The 20,998-nt window shown below is 50.8% G+C and overlaps 1 protein-coding gene across 3 annotated transcripts in view; it reads left to right on the top strand.

Annotated features, from left to right (window-relative positions):
- The first annotated feature begins 9,296 nt into the window (after positions 1-9,296).
- HDAC7 (histone deacetylase 7) overlaps positions 9,297-20,998 on the top strand; it is a 90,690-nt gene continuing 78,988 nt past the window's right edge. The window contains exon 1 of one of the 3 annotated variants that reach the window (XM_054051435.1): positions 9,297-9,426. In XM_054051435.1, coding sequence (XP_053907410.1) covers positions 9,297-9,426 — 130 coding nt within the window. Of the gene's footprint in view, positions 9,427-9,475; positions 9,705-9,912; positions 9,937-20,998 lie in introns of those variants that run through there. The other 2 variants (XM_054051437.1, XM_054051445.1) reach the window with 2 other exon arrangements.

The following is a 20,998-nucleotide window of genomic DNA, read 5'->3' on the forward strand; positions in this document are numbered from 1 at the left end:
GCCGGGGCGATCTATGCTTGGGCAGGCGTTTTATTTAGTGACTCACTGCATGCAAAATACCCCAACAGGAGAAGCCCATGGAGAAGGATCTGCCACTCTGCAGCACGGGAGTACTGTAGGCACAGCACCGAGGACCTTCCTGCTCCCTCTGGGTTTTCCCAAAATATATCCTCCATCCATGCTGTGTGGAGAGAGACCCACGAGCAGCCTTCCCGTGCTGCGCGGCACGTTATTGCTGTGTTGCTTCCTGAGTGCCAAGAAGGGTTAAAAAGAGACAAATTCAGGGCAAGTGGAAAGACTCGAGCTCGAAGAGTAAAATGTTAAGGGAGGGAGGGTGCAGGGGACCTGTGGAGTCAGCTCTCACCATACGGGTAACCCCAAGGAGCAATGGAAAGCCTGAGAGGCAAAGTAACCCCATGCAGGCAAGGTTAACCCTTGCCTTTCACCTTGCCTTTTAAGCCTTTTGGCAGGAACTATCTTTTAGCAATCATTTGCTGCTGGGTGAGGAATCAGTGGCATCAGACTGGGAAAGGTACTTATGGTTTGCTTCCAGGCTGGAGGGATGCCTGCCTTCCCCTTCTTGGAGCCTGGCAGAGATGCCGCGGCTAAGAAGGAGCCAGGCTCATCCTGACTGCTGTCCCTTAGAAGACGCCTTGCTGGTCCCATTCCCAGCACTGGAAACGTGAGGATCTCCCATGTTCCTGACATGAGTGGTATGGGGACAGAGAACAGAATTAATAAAGAGTTGATCTTTCCATTAATCATGAGGGGGTTTGTCAATTCCTCCATCATTTACACCCAGACAGTGTTTTTCTCCCTCTTGCAGGGCAGGAAGAACTCCAGCTCTTCTTTTTATTAGATGATCTGACCTGGAAGTGGAAAGATGTCTGCTGGAAAGGGACAAATACTCTGTTACGCCAAGCAATAAAGCTGAGCAATCACAGGATCCTGCAGGAATGGTCCAAGCAGGCATCACCCAGGCACCTGAGCCTGGCACTCTTTGCCAGGAGACTTTGCAGAGCCTGATAAGGTTGGCTAACGAGCACTGGAATCCTGTGAGCCACAGTCATGGCACAGGCATCGGACACGAAGAACTTTGCGAAGTACGTAGAAAAAAGAGAAGAAGTGGAGTGTGAGTAGAAGCCCTGGACTTGGCACTTGGGGGTGTTGAGCCTGTTTCTCTCGTCACAAGCAGTTCTTCCCTGGGCATCTTCACGTCCTCTAGGTCTGGTTTGCAGAAAGCTAAGGACTCAAACAAATCTTTCAAATGAGATCCTTCCCTTACCCAACCCACTCTTCCTTCAGCCCTTATCTGCCCTTACCTGTCTCCACTAGGTCGCTTTAAAAGTCCCAGACACTTCCTTCCCTTGTTTGTCTTGGCCAGAAAGGGAAATGTCTTCTGTGTCAAAGGTTTAGAGCAAATTCCTGTCCAAGCAATTTAGTACCCCCGGCCTCAGTAAATCAAAATTCTGACTGGGGATTTGCACAATCCATCATACACTTTCTCTCCGTTCTCCCTCTCCTGTCTGCACACAGGATTGAGATGGAAGTGACAAAACAAGAAGGCATTAAATCCCTTCTGGCTGGTGCAGACTGGGAAAGAAGATCTGAGTTTCTAAGAGAGCTACTGGTTTCCCATTTTCATCCCAGGGTCTGGCTGAAAAGAAGAGAGAGGAGCCCTCTCCCTTGGGTGAGCAGTTCAGACGCAGCAGGTGCAGAACAAGAGTGTCGGGGCGAGTTTGAAGCTCGACAGGAAGGGGTGAGCTTGCTAGCCGCAAGCCTACCACGCAGGCAGCACTTCGGTTGGAAGCTCCTTCCTTTGCAGATGAACACCTTGATCTCAGCTCCTCTCTCCTCCTTCTCACCGAATCAGCCCTGTGCAGTCACTCAAGAGCAGCGCACCTGACCGCGGGGAGCCTGGCGCCAGCAGCTGCTGAAACCACAGCTTGAATGAAGCCGGTCTTCCTCTCCCTCGCTCAAGGGAAGGCTGCACTGCACAAAAACACAACCGAATCAGGCTGGTTTCACCTCAAACTCTCCTGGCAAACAGGAAGCTATGAGAAAGGGTGGAAAAGCAAGGTTATGGGCTCTTGGCTAGCACTGGGAACGTACCTCAGCCACCGCCTGCAGTGAAGTGAAGGCACGCTTTCCAGGCAAACACGTGTGTCTGGGTCTACCTGGCCAGCTGATACACCGACATCTGTATCCAAAACAGAGATGAGAGGAGTTGAGCACTTGCATTACCCTCCCTGAGCTTTGTCCTGAGACGAAACATTAAACTGATGCACCATCTGCCAGGGCAGGAGCTCAGGTGCAAGCGGCTGTTGCCAGAGCTGCTGTTGTAGCCAGGGAGTCAAACTGCTGGGGAGCCAAAAGAGTCAACGATGAGTTTCCTCCATCCCAGCACCATACTAGCTGGTGGCAGGTTTTCAAAGCCATCCTCCCTTAGAGAAGGAAGGTCTTTCCTCCCCCAAAATGCCCCTTCCTCCTCTGAACTCCTCCAGGAATGTGAATTAAATCCATCCAGGAGGGATGGCCACTTTATGACACCCCTGGCAAAAAGGGTTCAGGCTCAGGTCTGTGAAGCTCCCTGATGATAATTTGCTGTTGGAGCAGACAGGGCTTGTCTCTCTGGAGGTTTCCTGCGAGGGTGGGGAGGCCCTGGCGCACGTTTGCCAGGGCTGCCCCATCCCTGGAGGGGTTCAGGGCCAGGTTGGATGGGGCTTGGAGCCCCTCATCCAGTGGGAGGTGGGAAGAGGTAGAACTGGATGGACTTTGAGGTCCCTTCCCACCCAAACCATTCCATGATTTTGAGATACTCTAACCCCTAGTGCTCCATAGATCCAAGGGCCACCACAGGACCTGGTGGGATGATGGATTAGAAAACGGGCTGTGAAATTTCTTATACATTTCCTGCAAGTTTTGAAGTCAGGGCTCTCTAGATGACATCCCACCCCTCCTCTTCACAGCTGCTTCTCATTTCCCAGGCATGCTCTTCCTGTTTTGCTGGAATTAGTCTTTTTTCCTTACATTTTTGGGGAAAGGTGGGGTCTGTGCTCCACAGCTGTATGTAATTCTATATCCATCACTATATATAGCCCCAGACAGGCCAAACAAATGAAGCAGGGCTGGGGTTAATAATCACATAATGGGGTTCAGCTGTCTCTGAACTGTGATTTACTGGGACCAGGGCCAGGCAAGTTCCTCCTCCTTCTCCTCACACCCTTGCTGCAGAGTTGTCCGTAAGGGACTAACCTTTTCAAAAGAAGGAAAAAGGGGTTTGAAATGCCTTTTTGCTAGTTTGAAACTTGAGAAGTGAAATGATTCCAGCAGGTCTGGTGTTGGATGAACTCTCCAGGGAGATGCTGGTGTGATGTGGAGAGGGCATGGTGCATGCTGATGAGCCACTCTCTCCGTCCTTAGAAGCTTAGAGCCAGGAGAATTGGTGAGTTTAATCCTTGTTTCACACTGAAGTTTCTGGTGGCTGAACACTTGCTCATGGAAACATTGCGTAGGGAAACCGGTTGTTGGAGTTGCTCTTAGTAAGCGGGAAGGTCTGTTTTGCGTAGAGTGGCGTGTCAGTCTTTCAGTCCGTGTCCCCCACTCAATTCACATCAGGTGTCCAAAATGTTCTTGGGGTTGGATATCCTCCCCATGTGTCACACAGACAGAGACTGAGTACAGCTGTCCCCTCCCTGACTGGTATCCCACGTGTTGGGTGCCGCTCTGCGCTGTGCGGGACCACCTTGTCTCCCAGGTCCCGTCGCAAAGCAATGTGCAGACTGCCGATGCCCACAGCATCTTCTGGGAGGGTTCCAGAACAACCTTCCTGCATGGTGGGAGCGTTATCCACATCTGTCTCTATGTTCCTCTGCACTGCCCTACAGTTCCCCTGAAATTTCCTGGCACTTCGGACTTTTTCCTCTCTGTGTCCACCCTCAACTGCCTCTGGGGGTGCCCCTGGGGACTGAGATGAATGGCAAAGAAATGCTTGTGGACTAAATGAAGATTTTTCCCTTGAGAGCGTGTGTGCGTAGCTGGAGATTTCAGGAGCCCACTGGAATGTGTAGAGGTTTGGGATTTTTGTTAGACGCTTGGAGAAGCGCTCTTGGAATTCCCAGTGCAGATTAGAGCTCTGGGGCTTAACATTTGCACAAGGGCGGCAGTTCAAAGGAGCCAGGCACGTGCTTTCCTTCAGAGGGTGGAGCACGGCACGGCTTCTGAAAGCCTTGCTCACTGCCTGTTCCATACTTTGGTCTCTGTATTCCCACCTCAAAGTTCACAGGGTCCTGTTTTCCAATTCCTACAGTGTGAGCCTACAACCAGCGTTTGCCCCCAGGCACGTATGCACACCACAGCTGGTCTACCCCAAAAGCTCTGTATGGCCCCTTTCCTCCTGGTCTGCTTGACTGCCTGTGGTCTTCCTTCAGGGCAGGGTTGACCCTTCCAGGAGACTCCAACTGCTTGTGCCAAAGCAGCCGTGTGCACCTCCAGTTCTTGGACAAGGGTCTTTCCAATGAGCAGCTGTGGGAAATGCTCTCTTTATCAGGGAGCGCAGGGGTAGGATGGGGTGGGGGCGATGATTTTCAGCTGAAAGAGGGGAGATTGAGGTGACATATCGGAAAGAAATATTTTCCTGTGAGGGTGGGGAGGCCCTGGCCCAGGGTGCCCAGAGCAGTGAGGGCTGCCCCATCCCTGGAGGGGTTCCAGGCCAGGTTGGATGGGGCTTGGAGCCCCTGATCCAGTGGGAGGTGTCCCTGCCCATGGCAGGAGAGTGGAACCGGATGGACTTTAAGATCCCTTCCGACCCAAACCATTCTGATTCCCTTTGACTGCTGGGGCGCAAACATGAACAAAATCCTTCTTCTCCATCTGTCCTGCAGGGTAGGATTCCAAGTTTGCCTCTGGCACCTCTGATAGAGTCAGAATTTCTTTGGGACAGAACTTATTTTGGGTGGTCAACAAACCTTTCAGACATACCTCCTATCATGAACACCCTCAGGAAGCTCCTTAGATCCACCTTTCCAACACTCCGGTTGGTAGGGCATGAACTTTCCTGGCTGGTCACCTCTGTCTTTGAAACACAAAGACTTTAATCTTTTACCCTCTTTCTTCTCTCTCCTGGGAGTCTTTGGTCAGCCTTCTTAATTGGACAAGATTGTCTCATTTTCTTAGGTCTGGAAATGTCTCTTTGTTCAACAAGGTGGTAGCCTCTTATCTCTGCCTCGCCTCTAAACAATTATGCTTTTGATGATTCTCTGTGTCCTTACACCTGGCATGCAAATATCCAACTAGGTAAAAGTTTATAACTCCTTATAAAAACTTGGCTCAGACCCAGAGCAGGCGTGACAGTGGTTGGGGCATTCAATTCTGAGTGACTGATTGCCGAGCTCTTTCCTAAGCGCACCTTTGAGATTAGGAGAAAATAATAGATACCAGGAAAAAAAAGTCTTTACTGACAGTGGTGAAGCCCTGGCAGAGGCCGCTCAGGGTGGTGGTGGAGTCTCCATCCCTGGAGGGGTTCAAAAAACACGTGGATGTGGCACTTTAGGACATGATTTATTTGGCATGGTGGGGTTGGGTTGATGGTTGGACTGGGTGAGCATAGAGGTCTTTTCCGACCTTAAGGATTCCATGATCTCTACCATGGCAATCTCCTTTCTGTTTTCCCCTTTTCCCTCTTTTTGGGGATCATGCTCTTTTATCTGAGAACAGAGTCAGAAAAAAACATAAGGACAGTTTTTACCTGTGGGTCTCCTTAAGGACAGGACTGCTCGGGACACCTTGGTGACCCCGGAGAGACTCCATCTCCTCCTGTTCCATGCTCCATTCCATGGGTGCAAGATGCAGCCCCTTGAGTCCTGCCACGTTCTCCGCTGTAGGTTTGCACCACCGCTGCAAAGCCCGGGATGGCTTTTACAGACCCTCACACATCTGCCAGACACGGCACAAAGCAGAGCACAATGATTTTAATGGTTTGAAGCTGAAAGACGGGAGATAGAGATCAGATATTGGGAAGAACTGATTTCCTGTCATTTGGGGGAGAAAGCAGCCCTCAATCCCTGATGGATCCCTCTGCCAGAACTTGAATGTGAATTTTCCTGCTGCCAGGGGTGAGAACAAATAAACAATTTTCTCCCTCGCTCTTGTGACAGTAAAAATGACATTTTTTGCTTTGAAGAAGAATTCACCTGTTTCCAGTCTCGGGAATTCACACCCACCTGCTGTAGCAGGACTGGCATCACTCGGTTTTAGAGGTGAGAGGACTGTGATACTCCCTCTCTTCTGGAGACGCTGTTCCAGTCAGCATTAAAGGATAATTTGTGCTTGGGCTGGAAATAGCCAGGCCAGGTTGATGATGATTCTTCAACCCCAGAGCAGGGCCAGGATCCCTAATTCTACTCTTGAGAGAATCCGTGTGCTCCCTGCACAAAGCAGGGCAACTTCAGTGGAAGAGGTGGAGTCCATCCCTTTGCAAGGCTCCTGGGAGTATTCGCTTGGCTGATGATTTCCCTTCCCTTAAAGGCAAAACCTGAAGCCAGGCCTTCAAAATTAGGCCAACAGTTCTTACTGAAAGAGACACTTGGGGTGGCAGTGGGTGAGGCAGGAAGAGCGTAACTGTCTTCCTCCTGGACCTGAACCCTGAAGGCAAGGTCCTTCAGAAAGTTGAAGGCTACAAGCCTTGGAAATGGTTTGGGGCTAGGAATCCTAGGTGGAAGGAGCCACCTCCTGGAAAGACTAAGGCTTGCAAGCACTAGAGGAGGGCAGTCCCTTGAATTCTCTACTCTCCAGCTTTCCTTCTTGCACTCATCCTCACACACCCTTCTTGGACTGGGCTGTGCTCCCACCATGAGAGTGAGAGGCTAGAAAGCTCAGAGCTGCAAACCTAGTCTGTTATGACCCAAACTGCAGGCCGGGTCCTGCACTTGGGGCACAACAACCCTATGCAGCGCTACAGACTGGGGGAAGAGTGGCTGGAGAGCTGCACGGAAGAGAAGGACCTGGGGGTGATGGTTGACAGCCGACTGACCATGAGCCAGCAGTGTGCCCAGGTGGCCAAGAAGGCCAATGGCATCTTGGCTTGGATCAGAAATGGGGTCACCAGCAGGGCCAGGGAGGGGATTCTCCCTCTGGACTCGGCACTGGTGAGACCACACCTTGAGTACTGTGTTCAGTTCTGGGCCCCTCACCACAAGAAGGATGTTGAGGCTCTGGAGTGTGTCCAGAGAAGAGCAACAAAGCTGGTGAGGGGCTGGAGAACGTCTGACGAGGAGCGGCTGAGGGACCTGGGGTTGTTTAGGCTGGAGAAGAGGAGGCTGAGGGGAGACCTTATTACTTTCTACAACTGCCTGAAAGGAGGTTGTGGAGAGGAGGGCGCTGGGCTCTTCTCCCCAGTGACGGGGACAGGACAAGAGGGAATGGCCTGAAGCTCCACCAGGGGAGGGTCAGAATGGATATCAGAAAAAAATTCTTCACAGAAAGAGTCATTGGCACTGGAACAGCTGCCCAGGGAGGGGGTTGAGTCGCCTTCCCTGGAGGTGTTTAAGGAACGGGTGGATGAAGTGCTGAGGGACATGGTTTAGGGAGTGTTAGGAACGGTTGGACTCCATGATCCAATGGGTCCTTTCCAACCTGGTGATTCTGTGAAATTCCCCTACAGATCTAGTGAAAGGTGCTACCTCTGTCCCTCAGCGTGTCAGAGGCTTCCCTGGCCTTTTGCAGAAACACCAGTGGCTTCCCCTCCAAGAGGGGGAGTGAGGACTGAAGAACAGGTAATGAGGTGGCCAGAATCCTTGATTACTGCAGGGACAGTAGTGAGAATGGAGCTAAGAAGCAGTATATAGTGGAATCTCACCCTGGAGAGCTTCTCTTGAGTGACCAGAGAGGAAGTCTTCTGCTCAGCTCCCATCACTTCTCTTTTTAAGTGACAAAAACTTTCTAGTGAAAATTAGATATAGACATCTAAATGAGTTCTGGGCTTTTGAAACCTTTACCCAGCATTATCATAGAATAGTTTGTATTAGAAGAGACCTTAAAGATCATTTGAGTTCCATTCCCCCTGCCACGGATCTTTTTTTCATGCTGGCAGCTGACTTTGGGTTTGAAACCTATGAAGGGAAGAACGACTCCAGGCAGGGCAAGGATCCCCTTGTCCTACAGCGATGGGAACAGGAGGGAGTGTGACTTGCGCGGAGCTTAATCTGTTCAGCACATCAAGACCCAAGAGCCTCTCAATCTGTTATTCCACTGGGTGTTTAGTGACGCTGGAAGATACTGGACTTGACCAGATTAAGAAGGGGTAAGATGCAGAACAATCATCAATTTGCAGGGGTTAAAGCCAGGCCCAGGTAAACAAGAAAAGACGCTGGTTTTAGTGGTGACTTAGCAGCATTAAAATATTGCTCCTTGTCTGGGTGTTAAATTATTGAAGCAAAAATTGAGAAGCTTGATGTGTGTAAATGCAGAGCAGATGCTTCTGGAAATGCTGTAGGTTCTGGACTCGGGATCTGGCCATGGAAGCTTCCATCTTGGGACAAACCTGAGGGCTGTCAGATGAGGAAATTGTGCTTTTCTGACCCTGGAATCTCCCAGTATGTGTTGGAGAAGTCACGCTTCAGCAGCTGAGTTCTCTTAGCTGTGCTATGTGATTTTATTTCTCCCTGGCCCTTCCTTTTCTAGAGTCCTTTGGTTGGAAAAGGCCTTTGAGATCCTAATGTCCAACTGTACTTGTCCACTACTGAACCGTCCCTGAGCACTTCTTCTACACAGCTTTTAGACCCTTTCAGGGATGGGGAAGACACCACCTCCCTGGGCAGCCTCTGCCGGGGCCTGAGAACCCTTTTGGTGAAGGAATTTTTCCTTGATATCTAATCTGATAGATGATTCCCACCTGCTCCATCACATGGACCCTTCCCCACCGCCTCTCCGGACCAGCACAGTTTCCATTTCCATCTGGGACAGAGAGCACAGGGTTAACACCATTGCACAACCAATTAACCCTCTCCAGAGAAGACACAGATGGGAAAAACAAAAGGAAGAAGAATAAGAATGGAATTCTCTGCCGGTGACACTTTCTCCCAGCCAACAAACACAAGTTTTATTAGCTCAACCCTCTCGGATGCTGCATTCCAGCTTGGTAACATTTCGGTAACACATTGCAAACGTTTGACTCATACAAACTTGGAAGGCTGGAGCTGGGGGAGGGGGAAGAGCGTCACATTCCCATTCCCAGGCAGGGTTTGGTTGTTGGATTATTTTTTTTTTTAAAAGAAAGAACTGAAACTTCTCTCTGTTTCATGAAAAAAGTGTTTGAGCCTGACGACTTTCACCGCTCGCATTGTGCTTGGGACCGAGGGGCTGGGGGAGGAGGAATTGCGCTGCCAAGGGAGGAACCCAGGGCAGCTGAACTCGCTTTTCTTCTACAAGGTTTTTTTTTGGTTGTTTTTTTTTTCCCTCCTCTCCCTCTGTGTTCCCAGGACAGGGTTGGCTTTCTAGGTTTGATAAAGCATTTCCTTCCATTGTCATTCTATACGGCCCCTTCTCGCAGTCCCTCCCCTTTCGTGTCCCCTCTCTTTCTCTCTCTTCCTGAACTTTAGTGAATCTTGAGATATAAAGAAAGCAGCTGCCTCCCTTAAGCACATCTTGAACAATGAGACCTCATCTCCAAGGGCTTTAATTCCTCTGGATGCAAGGACAAAGCCAGGGTGAGTAGCCTGACGGTGACTCTGCTGGTCACTGCATCCACGAACGCGGCTGTTCCCGGTGGGTGCTCGTGTGTGTCCCTGCAGTGCTGAACCCCTCTCGCTGGGCTCCGACTGTGGAAGTATTGGATAGAACAAGAGCAGATGCTGTAAGCATTCAAACTGCAAGCCCCCAACCTGTTCTGCCTGAAAGTGTTGGCGCTGTCCCCATCGGACGCTGTTGTGCGTGCTGGAGGTGAGCCTGGGTTTGGGTCACTCCTTGTGAGACCGGACAAAACCCGGCTCTCTGGGAGCTTGGAGAAATCCTGCTCTCAAAGACAAAGAAAAACAAACATGATGCAGTCAAGTGTGCCTCCGAGCTGGGCTGATAGAGATCTGTGCAGCCCCGGGGTGACGCTAAAAGAAGAGCTTGGAAAGGCACTGGGTGGGAGATGCATTCGTGATTCGGAGGCGAGGGCTGTATTGTGTGGGTGCTGTGGACCTTCCCAACAGTGTCTGTGGCGTTTCTGCTCTCTTGCCTTGAACAACCTTGTAGGAATTTTCTAGTGCCTTTTAAATGATGAAGCAAGAGATGGGCTGAAGCCCAAGGGAACTTGGGATGGGTGCAAACACAGCATCTCGGACGGCGTGTGGCCGGTGGGGTTTGCTGCAGTCCATACCGGAGACCACAGACGGAGGAGGTGCAGCGTGTGGTGTTGTTGTAGCAGAGCATTAGCAGGACTCTAGTTTTGCCTGAGTGATCCGTTAGGGTTGTTTTGTGCACAAAAAGCAGGAGGCAGAACAGAGGAGGCGGCAGAGGAGGCAGCATGTGGTATAAGTTAATGAAGGGAACTTGGGACAAGTGATGAAGTTGCTGCCTAACTTGCAACTTCCAGTGTGGGGTCCCAGTTCTTGCCCTCCCAGGAAACTGTAACCATGTGAATACATGAGAGGCAGTGATAGAAACAAAGGCCTATCCCTGATAAAGCTTTAAGATCTTCCCGAGGGATTGCACACTGCAAAATAGCATGTTGTAAAACTGCCAGCTCCTCCTCCGGAGCAGCTTCCCAGGATGCTCACTGCATTCAAGGTGCCCCAAAAGGCAATGTGTTCCTGGCACTTTCCCCTTCTCTTTCTTAGCAGGCCTTTTTGAACACCTAAAATACCCTCATGCCGTGCAGAAAGGAAGACTTTCACCTTTCAGAGGTGGAAGAGTCCCTTCTCTCCTCTCTATTGGCTCCTCTGGTTGCTGGATAACTTGCAGCAGGTTCCCTACCTCCTTGTTACTCGGAACAAGTCGGGGAAAACTGAGCTGCAGAGTAAGTAGAAGCAATGCTTGGGGTACTGTGGCTGGAAAGCAGAAAAGGACCTGGGGATGCTCGTTGACAGTGGCTGTACATCCAGGGGTGGCCAAGAAAGCCAACAGCATCGTGGCTTGGATCGCCCATGGGGAGACCAGCAGGAACAGGGAAGGGATTGTGGCCCGATATTCAGCTCTGGTGAGGCTGCACCTCAAATTCTCTGTTCAGGTTTGGGCTCCTCAGTACAAGAAAGACATTCAGAGGCTGGAGCACATCTGGAGAAGAGGAACAGAGCTGGGGAAGGGTTTGGAGAACAAGTGTCACGAGGAGCTGCTGAGGGAACTGGGATTGTAAAGCCTGGAGAAGAGAAGAATGAGGGGAAGACCTCATCACTGTCTACAACTGCCTGAAAGGAGGTTGCAGAGAGGTGGATGTTGTTCTGTTCAATCAAGTAACAAGTGATAGAACGAGAGGAAATGGTCTCAGGTTGTGCCAGGGGAGGCTTAGGCTGGACACTAGGAAAAACATCTTTACTGAAAGAGTGGTGAAGCCCTGGCAGAGTCTGCCCAGGGCAGCGGTGGAGTCTCCACCCTTGGAGGGGTTAAAAAAATGTGCAGATGTGGCACTTCACGCCGTGGTTTAGTAGGCACGGTGTGATTGGACTGATGTTTGGACTCGGTGAGCTTGGAGATCTTTTCTGACCTTAACAAGTCTGTGATTCTACCTCCATGTTACTCGGGGTGATTGGGAGGGAAAAGTGACGTGCAGAATAAGTAGAGGTGATACACGTGGACAGCAAAGCGATGTGGGAACCTGCGGTGCGATATGGGCTAAGGACAGTGGGGATGGGTGTACTTTGGAATGTGAAACTCTGCGTGCCTAAGAAACGTTGCTGTGTTATGGCACGTTCTGTAGCAGACTGGTAACCACTGAAGTTTGACAAAGCAGAGGGGTGGGAAAAGCAGCAAGATGCTGCAGTCCCCGCTGTTGGGAGGGAAGGTGCTCCAGAAGTTCTGCCTCTTTTCCTAACTCTCAGCTGCCCCTTTCCTTCTGCTGCTGAGCTCGGGTGATTACAGCACAGTTAAACTGGGCCCTACGGGTTTACGTCTTGATATTAGCTCAGGGATTTTGTTATCAACAAGAAGCCACAAATGACAGTGCTGCTGCTCCAAGGGGCTGCGAAGCTGGAGGGATCAAATGGCCTTGGTGGAATGTCCTTAAGGCTTCATGGCCAAAGATACCGGGAAGTGGAATGACTCCCAGGTTAAGGAGTTGATTGCCCGCCACTCAATCCAGTCCAGATGATGTTATCCGACAGCCCTCACATCTCAGTATCTCCTGTCCCCAGTTTAAGCTTCTCCTCTTATCTCCATCTGCCTCCTCTGTCTGTGCTGAAGTGCAACTCGGAGGAAATAGTATCTTAGTCTAGGAAATACTGCAGGGTGTCTGTGGGATGGGGTTTGGACAAGACCGTAGCAAGCCTCCATGCCATAACGATGATAAATTCTCCTAAAAGCTCTATTTCAGGCAAGCTTCCCGAATTTCTGTCTTCTGCCCTGAAATAGGAAAGAAAGTCTAGGATAATTACAATTAGGAAGGTTTCCAATGGCTTTATTGGTTTCCTCCAGCCCATGTATAGACTTGTCAGGTGGAATTCATCCAAGTGAAGGTGGATTAACCCAGCTGAGCTGCTCAACCTTGGCTCCCTTTGCAGGCAGAGGAGAGGAGGAGGAGGCTTTTCTGAGGACTCTTCATCTTGGCTAAAAGTAGATATTTGATGTCCACTTCTGATCTGGATAAGCTGAATTCTTGATATGATATGGTAGTTGAAAAAAACAAGCATGATCTTGGGCGTTATAAATGGGAAACGATCAAAGAAGGTATGAAAGAACAATTTTATTACTCCTTCCAGCCTTACTGAGACTTTCTGGGGCTCTGTGTCGGCTCGGGTAGGTGGTGGAGCACGGTATGTTCTTATGCCTTAGATAACATGATGGTTGTCTTCTCTTCTGCAACATATAAATAATTCAAAACATAACTGGAAGCTTTCTAGGAGACCTGCAGAACCCGTGGCTTGTACAAAAGTCCTAGAGAGCCTGTGTAGTCCATGATGTCGAAAGTCTGAGCAGGCAAGATAAATTTTTGAGCATTTTTCTCCTTAAAATCCCATTTCTAGTCCAACCCAACATCAGGTGCTTTCCATCCTGGCACAGCTGTGTTGTTGCTGTCTGCTCTTATCCAGAGACCTCTATGAAATCCAACAACTTTGAGCAGCGCTCTGGTGTCTCCGAAAATGGACCAAGAGCTGTAGGTAGAGATTGCTCAGGAACGGGTGCTAGGACAGATGGACGCGAGAAGGGTTCTTCCAGGGAGGAAGAGAGCCTTTCAGCATAAGGGAAGCAGTCGCATTCACCTTAAATCCCATTAAGTTGAAGGAGTTTGATAAAATTGGGCTTTCAAGTAGCAGACTGTGGGAGGTGAAATGAACATCTCCAGACTTGATGTTGAACAGGGCTCAGCTCTGCAGCAGGAGGAAACCTCTGAAGCTGTTGTGCTACTGCCTGGGACAGGCATTTTTCCAGCAGGAGCTCACATGTGTTAATGTAAAACTAGATGAAACCTTCAGATTTAATGGGGCTTTTCAGCTCCGTAATTGTGCTCCCTTGATTTTTCCAGAAGAGATGAGAACTTTACTGCCACTTCTACCCCTGCAAGACTTCCCCACCTCTGTGCCCATCGTCCCCTCTGTAGCAGCCTCCAGGAGCTCATCTGTGTTCTTGGCACTCGCACAATGAGGAAATTGGCCAGTGTTTCCCTATTAGCAATCAACTTTCTAGGGATGTTGCATGTATTTTCCAGCAAGAAATGGAACAGCACCAGCAACCCTTTTATTCACCAGGCCAGGGCTGCAGCTCTGCGGTAGGAAGGACCAGACTGTTTAAAAAGACCCCAATGAGAGCTTTCAGAGTCAAACATCCCTAGGGAAACCATAATCATAGAATCGCAGAATGGTTTCGGTTGGAAGAGACCTCAAAGCCCATCCAGTTCCACTGGATCAGGGGCTCCAAGCCCCATCCAACGTGGCCTTGAACCGCTTCAGGGATGGGGCAGCCACCGCGGCTCTGGGCAACCTGGGCCAGGGTCTCCCTACCCTCACAGCAAAACATTTCTCCCTAAGATCTTATCTCAATCTCCCATCTCTCAGATTCAAACCATTAAAATGGTCGTGGTCTGCTTTGTGCCGTGTCTGGCAGATGTGTGAGGGTCTGTAAAAGCCATCCTGGGCTTTGCAGCGGTGGTGCAAACCTACAGCAGAGAACGCGGCAGGACTCAAGGGGCTGCATCTTACACCCCTGGAATGGAGCATGGAACAGAAGGAGATGGTGCCTGTCTCCAAGGTCATATGGTGCTGCTGGCACTGCTGGAGCCTTGGGCTACCAATCCGTAGCTTCTGCTTGTCCCTAGAAGGCTGGGAGACAGGTAACACCATGGTTCAACATGCTGTAGCTTTTTTTTCATGCCAGCCTGCTCCTCCCTAGGAACTGCTCGCTGTCCTTTGCTCTTGAACCATCTTTCTCACCCCATTGTCAAATGTGCTCAGTGAGTTAGAGAAAAGTGTTCCCTTTCAAACACAAAGTTCCAGGACAACCCTGGTACCTTTTTGTTTCTTCTTTTTTTTTTTTTCCTCTTTCTGTGCTTGCTTTCATGGTGGGAGAGGAGTTTTTCCAGTCAGCCTGGCTTTGGAAAAGCCCAGAGCATCTGATATGCAGAACAACTAATGCTGGAGCTTCAAGGCTGAGCCTGGAAGGCCGTGGGCTGGCTGGCCGACACCAAGCTGGATGGACAGACAGCAGTCTGGAGGACCTTCAAGCAGGCAGGTAGCCTCACTGGAGAGGAAAGGTCTTATTTTGTGGGCAGAGCATGGTTTTGAAGGGAATATAGGCATTCCAGAGTAGGATTGAGAGATGGAGACATCCTGATATTTGGGTTTGAAAGCAAAATTCCTTCCTCGTTCTCTTTGTGCGTGTGTTTTAAATCCGGTGAAAGACCAGGTTCTGTGTTGGTTTTCCATTGAGTGAGACCCAGATCCAATAACTTGGTAATAAATACTGCATCAGACTTTGCTTTTCCTCCCACAGCAGCTGAGCCGAGTGCTGGCCGTGTACACCAGGATGGGGACAACAAGGCTGTTGGATCCTGCTGACTTTTCCCACCATTCTCTTTGCTGTGGTCTGTCTAGGCAAAAGGTTTGCAGTAAGACAGAAAGGACTGCAAGATTCCTGGGCGTTTCACAGCTCTCAGCATCCCTTGGCTGCTTTGTTGGAGGTGAAACCCTGTAATTATGAAAGGCTCACAATCATATTAAACTAAATGAGGAGATTTAGATGAGATCTTAGGAGGAACTATTTTCCTGTGGGGGCGCAGAGGCCCTGGACCCAGTTGCCCAGAGTTGTACCAGGGAAGGATTAGGTTGGGTATTGGGTAAAGGTTCTTCACCCAGAGGGTCGTGGAGCACTGGAACAGCTCCCCAGGACGCAGTTGCGGTGCCAAGCCTGACAATATCCAAGAAGCATTTGGACAAGACCCTCAGACACATGGTGTGAATGTTGGAGTTGTTCTGTGCGGGGACAGGAGCTGGACTCGATGGTCCATGTGGGTCCCTTCCAACTCGGGGCTTTCTATGATTCTATAGAATAAACAGCCTCTGAAGCTGTGGAATATGCAAGGTCCATTCCCACCTCCTCTGGAGGGTCTGAAGGCGTTGTTGCTCCTGCTCCTGTCATCGTGCAAACGCTTCTCGATTTGCTTCAATAAGACTCAGAGAAATTTTGGTAAATGAAGTTGGGATTCTGTTTGAATGGTCCAGAGGAGGCTGCAAAGATGATCGGAGGGCTGGAGCACCTCCCATACGAGGACAGGATGAGAGACTTGAGGTTGTTCAGCCTGGAGAAGAGAAGGCTTGCAGGAGATCTTCTAGTGACATTCCAGTACCTGAAGTGGCCACAGGAAAGCTGGAGAGGGACTGTTCATAAAGACTTGTGGGGATAGGACGAGGGGGAACGGGGATAAACTGGAAAGGGGCAGATTTAGACTGGACATAGGGAAGATTTTTTTTCCCCAGGAGAGTGGTGAGACACTGGCCCAGGTTGCCCAGGGAAGCTGTGGCTGCCCCATCCGTGGAGGTGTTTAAGACCAGGTTGGATGGCCCTTGGGCAGCCTGAGCCAGTGGGATGTCCCTGCCTATGGCAGGGGGTTTGGAACTGGATGATCTTGAAGGTCCCTTCCAACCTGAACTATTCTATCATTCTGGCCTTGCTCGCAGCAGCGGGCACTGGGAATGCCTGGGGTTGAGTTCAGACCATTGGCACTACTCCTCCACCAAACCCAAGAGCTGAGGCCATTGCTGGAGGCCACCTCTTCCCTTTACCAGAGTGGCAGTTCTTGGGATGGCAGCACCCACTCAGGGGCATGGTCAGGAGGTTGCTTAATCCCTTCCACCTTCCGCTCATGCAGTGCAAGCAGCGTCACGGCCAAGGGAAGAGGATGAGGGCCTTTTCAAGGTTACAAGCCTCTTATTTTTGGATGCGTTTCCCTCCTGCTGGAGCTCACCCAGGCTTCGAGCTGTTGAAGTTTTAGGTCCTTTGTTTGCTTAATCGAAGTGGTGTTTGTTTTTGATCACAGGCATTAGATAGGCGCTTCCTCTGCAGGCAGGAAGCAGTGATTTCCTGTTGGTTCACTGGCCAACTCTCACTGCGCAGGAAACCTCGCGCTGCTGAGTGTTCACTTTTCGTGCAACGTTTTTGGAAGGTCATATTGTGTCGTTGTTTTGTTTTCTCTTTTCTTTCCCTCCTCCCTCTTACCCTCTGCAAGCGGTGCTGGTGGCGTTGGACCTCCGTAGGAAGGATGTGTAGAGACAGCCCTGTGACAATGTGTGCCGGGCTGAGCGTGCTGGGTGACGCCGATTGCTGAAAGTTGTTCCACTGAGGATGAAATCTTTTGGCGAGGTCTAAAACCATGAGGAAGACAGTTGCTTCACTGCCTTCACACCGGAACAGGTTGCCCAGGGAAGCCGTGGCTGCCCCATCCCTGGAGGTGTTCAAGGCCAGGTTGGATGGGCCTTGGGCAGCCTGATCCAGTGGGATGTCCCTGACCATGGCAAGGGGGTTGGAACTGGATGATTTTTAATGTCCTTTCCAACTCAAACTATTCTGGTTCACGCTGCTGCTACCCAGCACGTTGGGTGTTGACAGTTATCCGACAACAGCTACATGTGACCACAGGTAGTGCAAACGCATCTCCTCTGGCTTTTGTGGACCTCGCTCGTGCTGGTCTGCATCCACAAGCACCTGAACTCTTTACAGGCTGAGAGCTGGGGTTCTTCAGCCTGGAGAAGAGAAGGCTCTGGGGAGACCTTGGAGCAGCTTCCAGTCTGGAAAGGTGCTCCAGGAAAGCTGGGGAGGGGCTCTTGATCAGGGAGAGCAGGAGAAGATGAGGAGGAGTGGTTTTGAGCTGAAAGAGGGAAGACTGAGATGAGATTTTAGGAAGAAATGTTTTCTCTTGAGGGTAGAGAGGCTGAGGTTGCCCAGAGGTGGGGGCTGGCCCATCCCTGGAGGTGTCCAAGGTCAGGTTGGATGGGGCTTTGAGCAACTGGATCCAGTGGGAGGTGTCCCTGCCCATAGCACAGGGTTCAAAGTGAGGTCCTCTCCAACCCAAACCATTCCATGGTTCTAGGATTCTTTACAAGCCTCACTGGTCTCTAGCTGCTGTTTTGTTGATGTGTGCCTTGCAGTGAATTACTTTGGGGTGGTTTTTTAGGGGGTGCTTTCATTTGCTGTCAAGGAAGGCGTATCTGTAAAGGGTCACTTAAACGGCTCACCCAGTATCGTGTAAAGACTCAGCACACGAGCAAGGAGTTAAGAGACCTGGATCACATCTCCCAGGTTTGCCTGCTTGTTTACTTGCTGTGCTAGAAGGACCATTAAGTAGATGAATACTTTGAGGATGCAGCAGGTGAAAATTTTCTTGCCAGTTAACAATTAAAGCTGTGATAGATGGCTGTTCTCAGTCTCTGCCCACCTTGGCTAAAAGGGGTGGTGTATCCCAGCTGCTCTATGAGCGCGGGCAGTTCACTTCTCGTCTTTGAAATACCCCACTGGCCTTCTTCCCTCCTTGGCTGCACCTGCATGTCCAGGTCAGTCCCATGAAACACAAGAGATGAGTCGGGGATGGGGTTAGAGCCGATGCTTCACATCTGCATGGGTGCTTCTGGGGTGGAAAAGAGATGCTTAGGTTTTTTTTTTTGTTATATCTCAACCAGGCGGAACAGCAGTTCCTTGGCAGCTCTGTGCATGCAGGGATGTTTTTACTCAGTGTGTTTACCCTGGCAGCATCTAGGAGCTAACCCAGATAGGGCTTCGCTGCAGCGCAGTGCTCAGAGGTGATGCACTGCGGTATCAGATGGCTCCAGCCACAGGAAGCCTGGACAGACAGACGGACACCACTGCTTGAGAGCTTTCAAACTGCCCCACGGCAACAGATGCCGACCCTCGGTGCCACGCATTCTTGTCTGCCCCAGTTTTTAATTATTTTGCTGTCGTAAAGGAGCTCCCCTGCAGGGAGGGAATTTGTGATGGGAAGAATAGCAGCTGTAGGAACAAAAAGGGGGGAGAGAAATGGCAGGGGAAGGGAGGGGAGCAGGGCAGCTCAGAGCCCCAGATGTGAAGGGTGGGAGGGATTAATGCTGCAAATGCCTGTGCACAGCAGAGAAGACGGTCGGATGTTTTAGCCAGTGTTGTGCAAGAGAAGCTGGCTGGGGCCATTTGGCCACTGGGAGATGAAGCGATGAAGGGGATGCATAGAGGGGTGGGACCTGGAGGACGAGTAAGGAGAAGGCAGGATGGTCTCTGCTACAGCCACTGTGACAGGCTCCAACCTCCATGTACTTCAGCCACGGCTTGTGCTCGGGGCCATCCAAGGAAAACATTGTCTGGGCTGCTCTCCCAGAGTCCAGGCCCTCAGCGAGCATGTCCCCTGCCATCTCAGCCTTCTCTCCTGCCTCGTTCCTGGAGAGCTCTCTGTCCCCCCAGGTTCCTTCCAATCGTTGCATGTAAGTGACATCATTGCCGGTTGCCATGGAAAAGCCAGGTTGTCCAAAACACAACCCTTTGGCCCCATCCCGCGTGTGTCAGGAAACGAAGGTTTTATAGCACATCTCCGTGATGGGAGCAGAAACAGCCAGAGCAAGAACCGCAGCCTCGGGACAGGTACAAAACCCACCCTTGTGGCGCGCTGCCGTGTGTGTGACTCCCTAGTGGCCTCTCCAGTAGGGAAATGGGAACCTATTTCTTGGGGCTGCAGGGCTGATTTACGTCTCCTGAGTTATTTCTGGGCTGCCGAGCTTTCTGCTTTGGACTGAAGCATCCTGGAGGAGAGGCAACTTCAAATGTTTAAGCCAGGTCCCTGGGAAGAAGGAAGAAAGTCTGCACCAGACTCTGAGCAGAAACAGAAAATAGGAGAAAATGGCTCACAGGTGCTCTTGGCTGGGTGTAGCTGTTGGAGATGATCAAATGCATCTCCCACTCGAGCTGCAGGCTCAGGCTGTCTTTGAGGGGGCTGTGATGTGCAGGAAGAAGAGCAAAGGCGTTTGGGAGCCTTGACCATGGAGACTTTCCTAAAGCCAGAAAAAACTGTCCCTGAAGCAACGGTTAGGATGAGAGGTAATGGTTTTGAGCTGAAAAGAGGGGAGATTGAGATGAGCTCTTAGGAAGAAAAGCTTTGCTGTGAGCGTTGGGAGGCCCTGGCCCAGGTTGCCCAGAGCAGTGGGGGCTGCCCCATCCCTGGAGGGGTTCCAGGCCAGGTTGGATGGGGCTTGGAGCCCCTGATCCAGTGGGAGGTGTCCCTGCCCATGGCGGGGTGGGGACTGGGTGGGTTTTGAGGTTCCTTCTGCCCCAAACCATTCTACGATTCCCCTTATAGATGGTGTGTGGGCTTTGGAAAGGAAACATCAGGTGTTGTCCCGGGGCAGGGACAGGCACCACTGTTAAAGGCAGCCTTTGTTTAAGTAGGAATTACAACCAGACTTTCTCCTCTATCTCTCAATGTTTGGGAGTGGAGGTGTTTCCCTGAGGGAGAGCTGGAAGCCTGACCCCTGAATCCTCCAAAACCAGGCTGGGGAAAGCACAAGTTGTCCTGCCCTGACCGCAAAGCCCAGCTGGATACGCTCCCTCCATGCAGAAGGAGCATAAAATGCTCCCATGAACACCGATGGCTTTGCCAACCCCGGCATCGACTTCCCTTCCAAATTCACAGCAAAGCCAACTTTCAGATCGTCATCGGGCTTGGACGTGCATCACCTCAGATGCAACAAGCTCTGCTGCATCTTGGGCTTTGACGCGATTTGTCTTGCCCCTGCCCTTCCTGCTCTCGGTTCAGATGGGAAACAAAAATGCTGCTTCTCTTGCTGTTTCCATACAGAGTGGCTGAGCAGCTCCGCATGGACACGCTGTAACGTGAAGCTCTGAGACCTGAGGAGCCCCGAGGTCTCACGGTTTCACATTGCTGTGTCCCGTTGCCGTGCTGGGCAGTGTACACAGGCTTGTACAGCTCTGCATGCTTGCAGTAGTCCTGGTTGATGTGTGTCCACGTACACCACAGCCCCGAGGACAAGAAAGGTTGGACTCGGTGATCCAGTGGGTCCTTTCCAACCTGATGATTTTCTGTGATTGATTGATTTTCTATGATTGATTGATTCTCTATGATTGATTTTTCTGAAGGTGAATACCAAGAAGAAAATGACCCTCAACCAGCAGTGTGGCTTGAGTCTGGTTTCCACTCCCTACTGCGAGTTCATCTTGAGCTGGGAGGCTTTGTGCCTCGCTTGCCTTTCTGACGTGTGCTGCTCTGGATCCAGTTCCTCAGGAAACAGCGTAGCTGAGCCAGGTTCACCAGCACATTCATTTGGGGAATGTGCTGGAAAACAAAGTTAGAGTCGTGGTATCATTAAAATCGGGAAAGCCC

The sequence above is a fragment of the Cuculus canorus genome, chromosome 29 (genome assembly GCF_017976375.1).
Source record: "Cuculus canorus isolate bCucCan1 chromosome 29, bCucCan1.pri, whole genome shotgun sequence".
Lineage (NCBI taxonomy): Eukaryota > Metazoa > Chordata > Aves > Cuculiformes > Cuculidae > Cuculus > Cuculus canorus.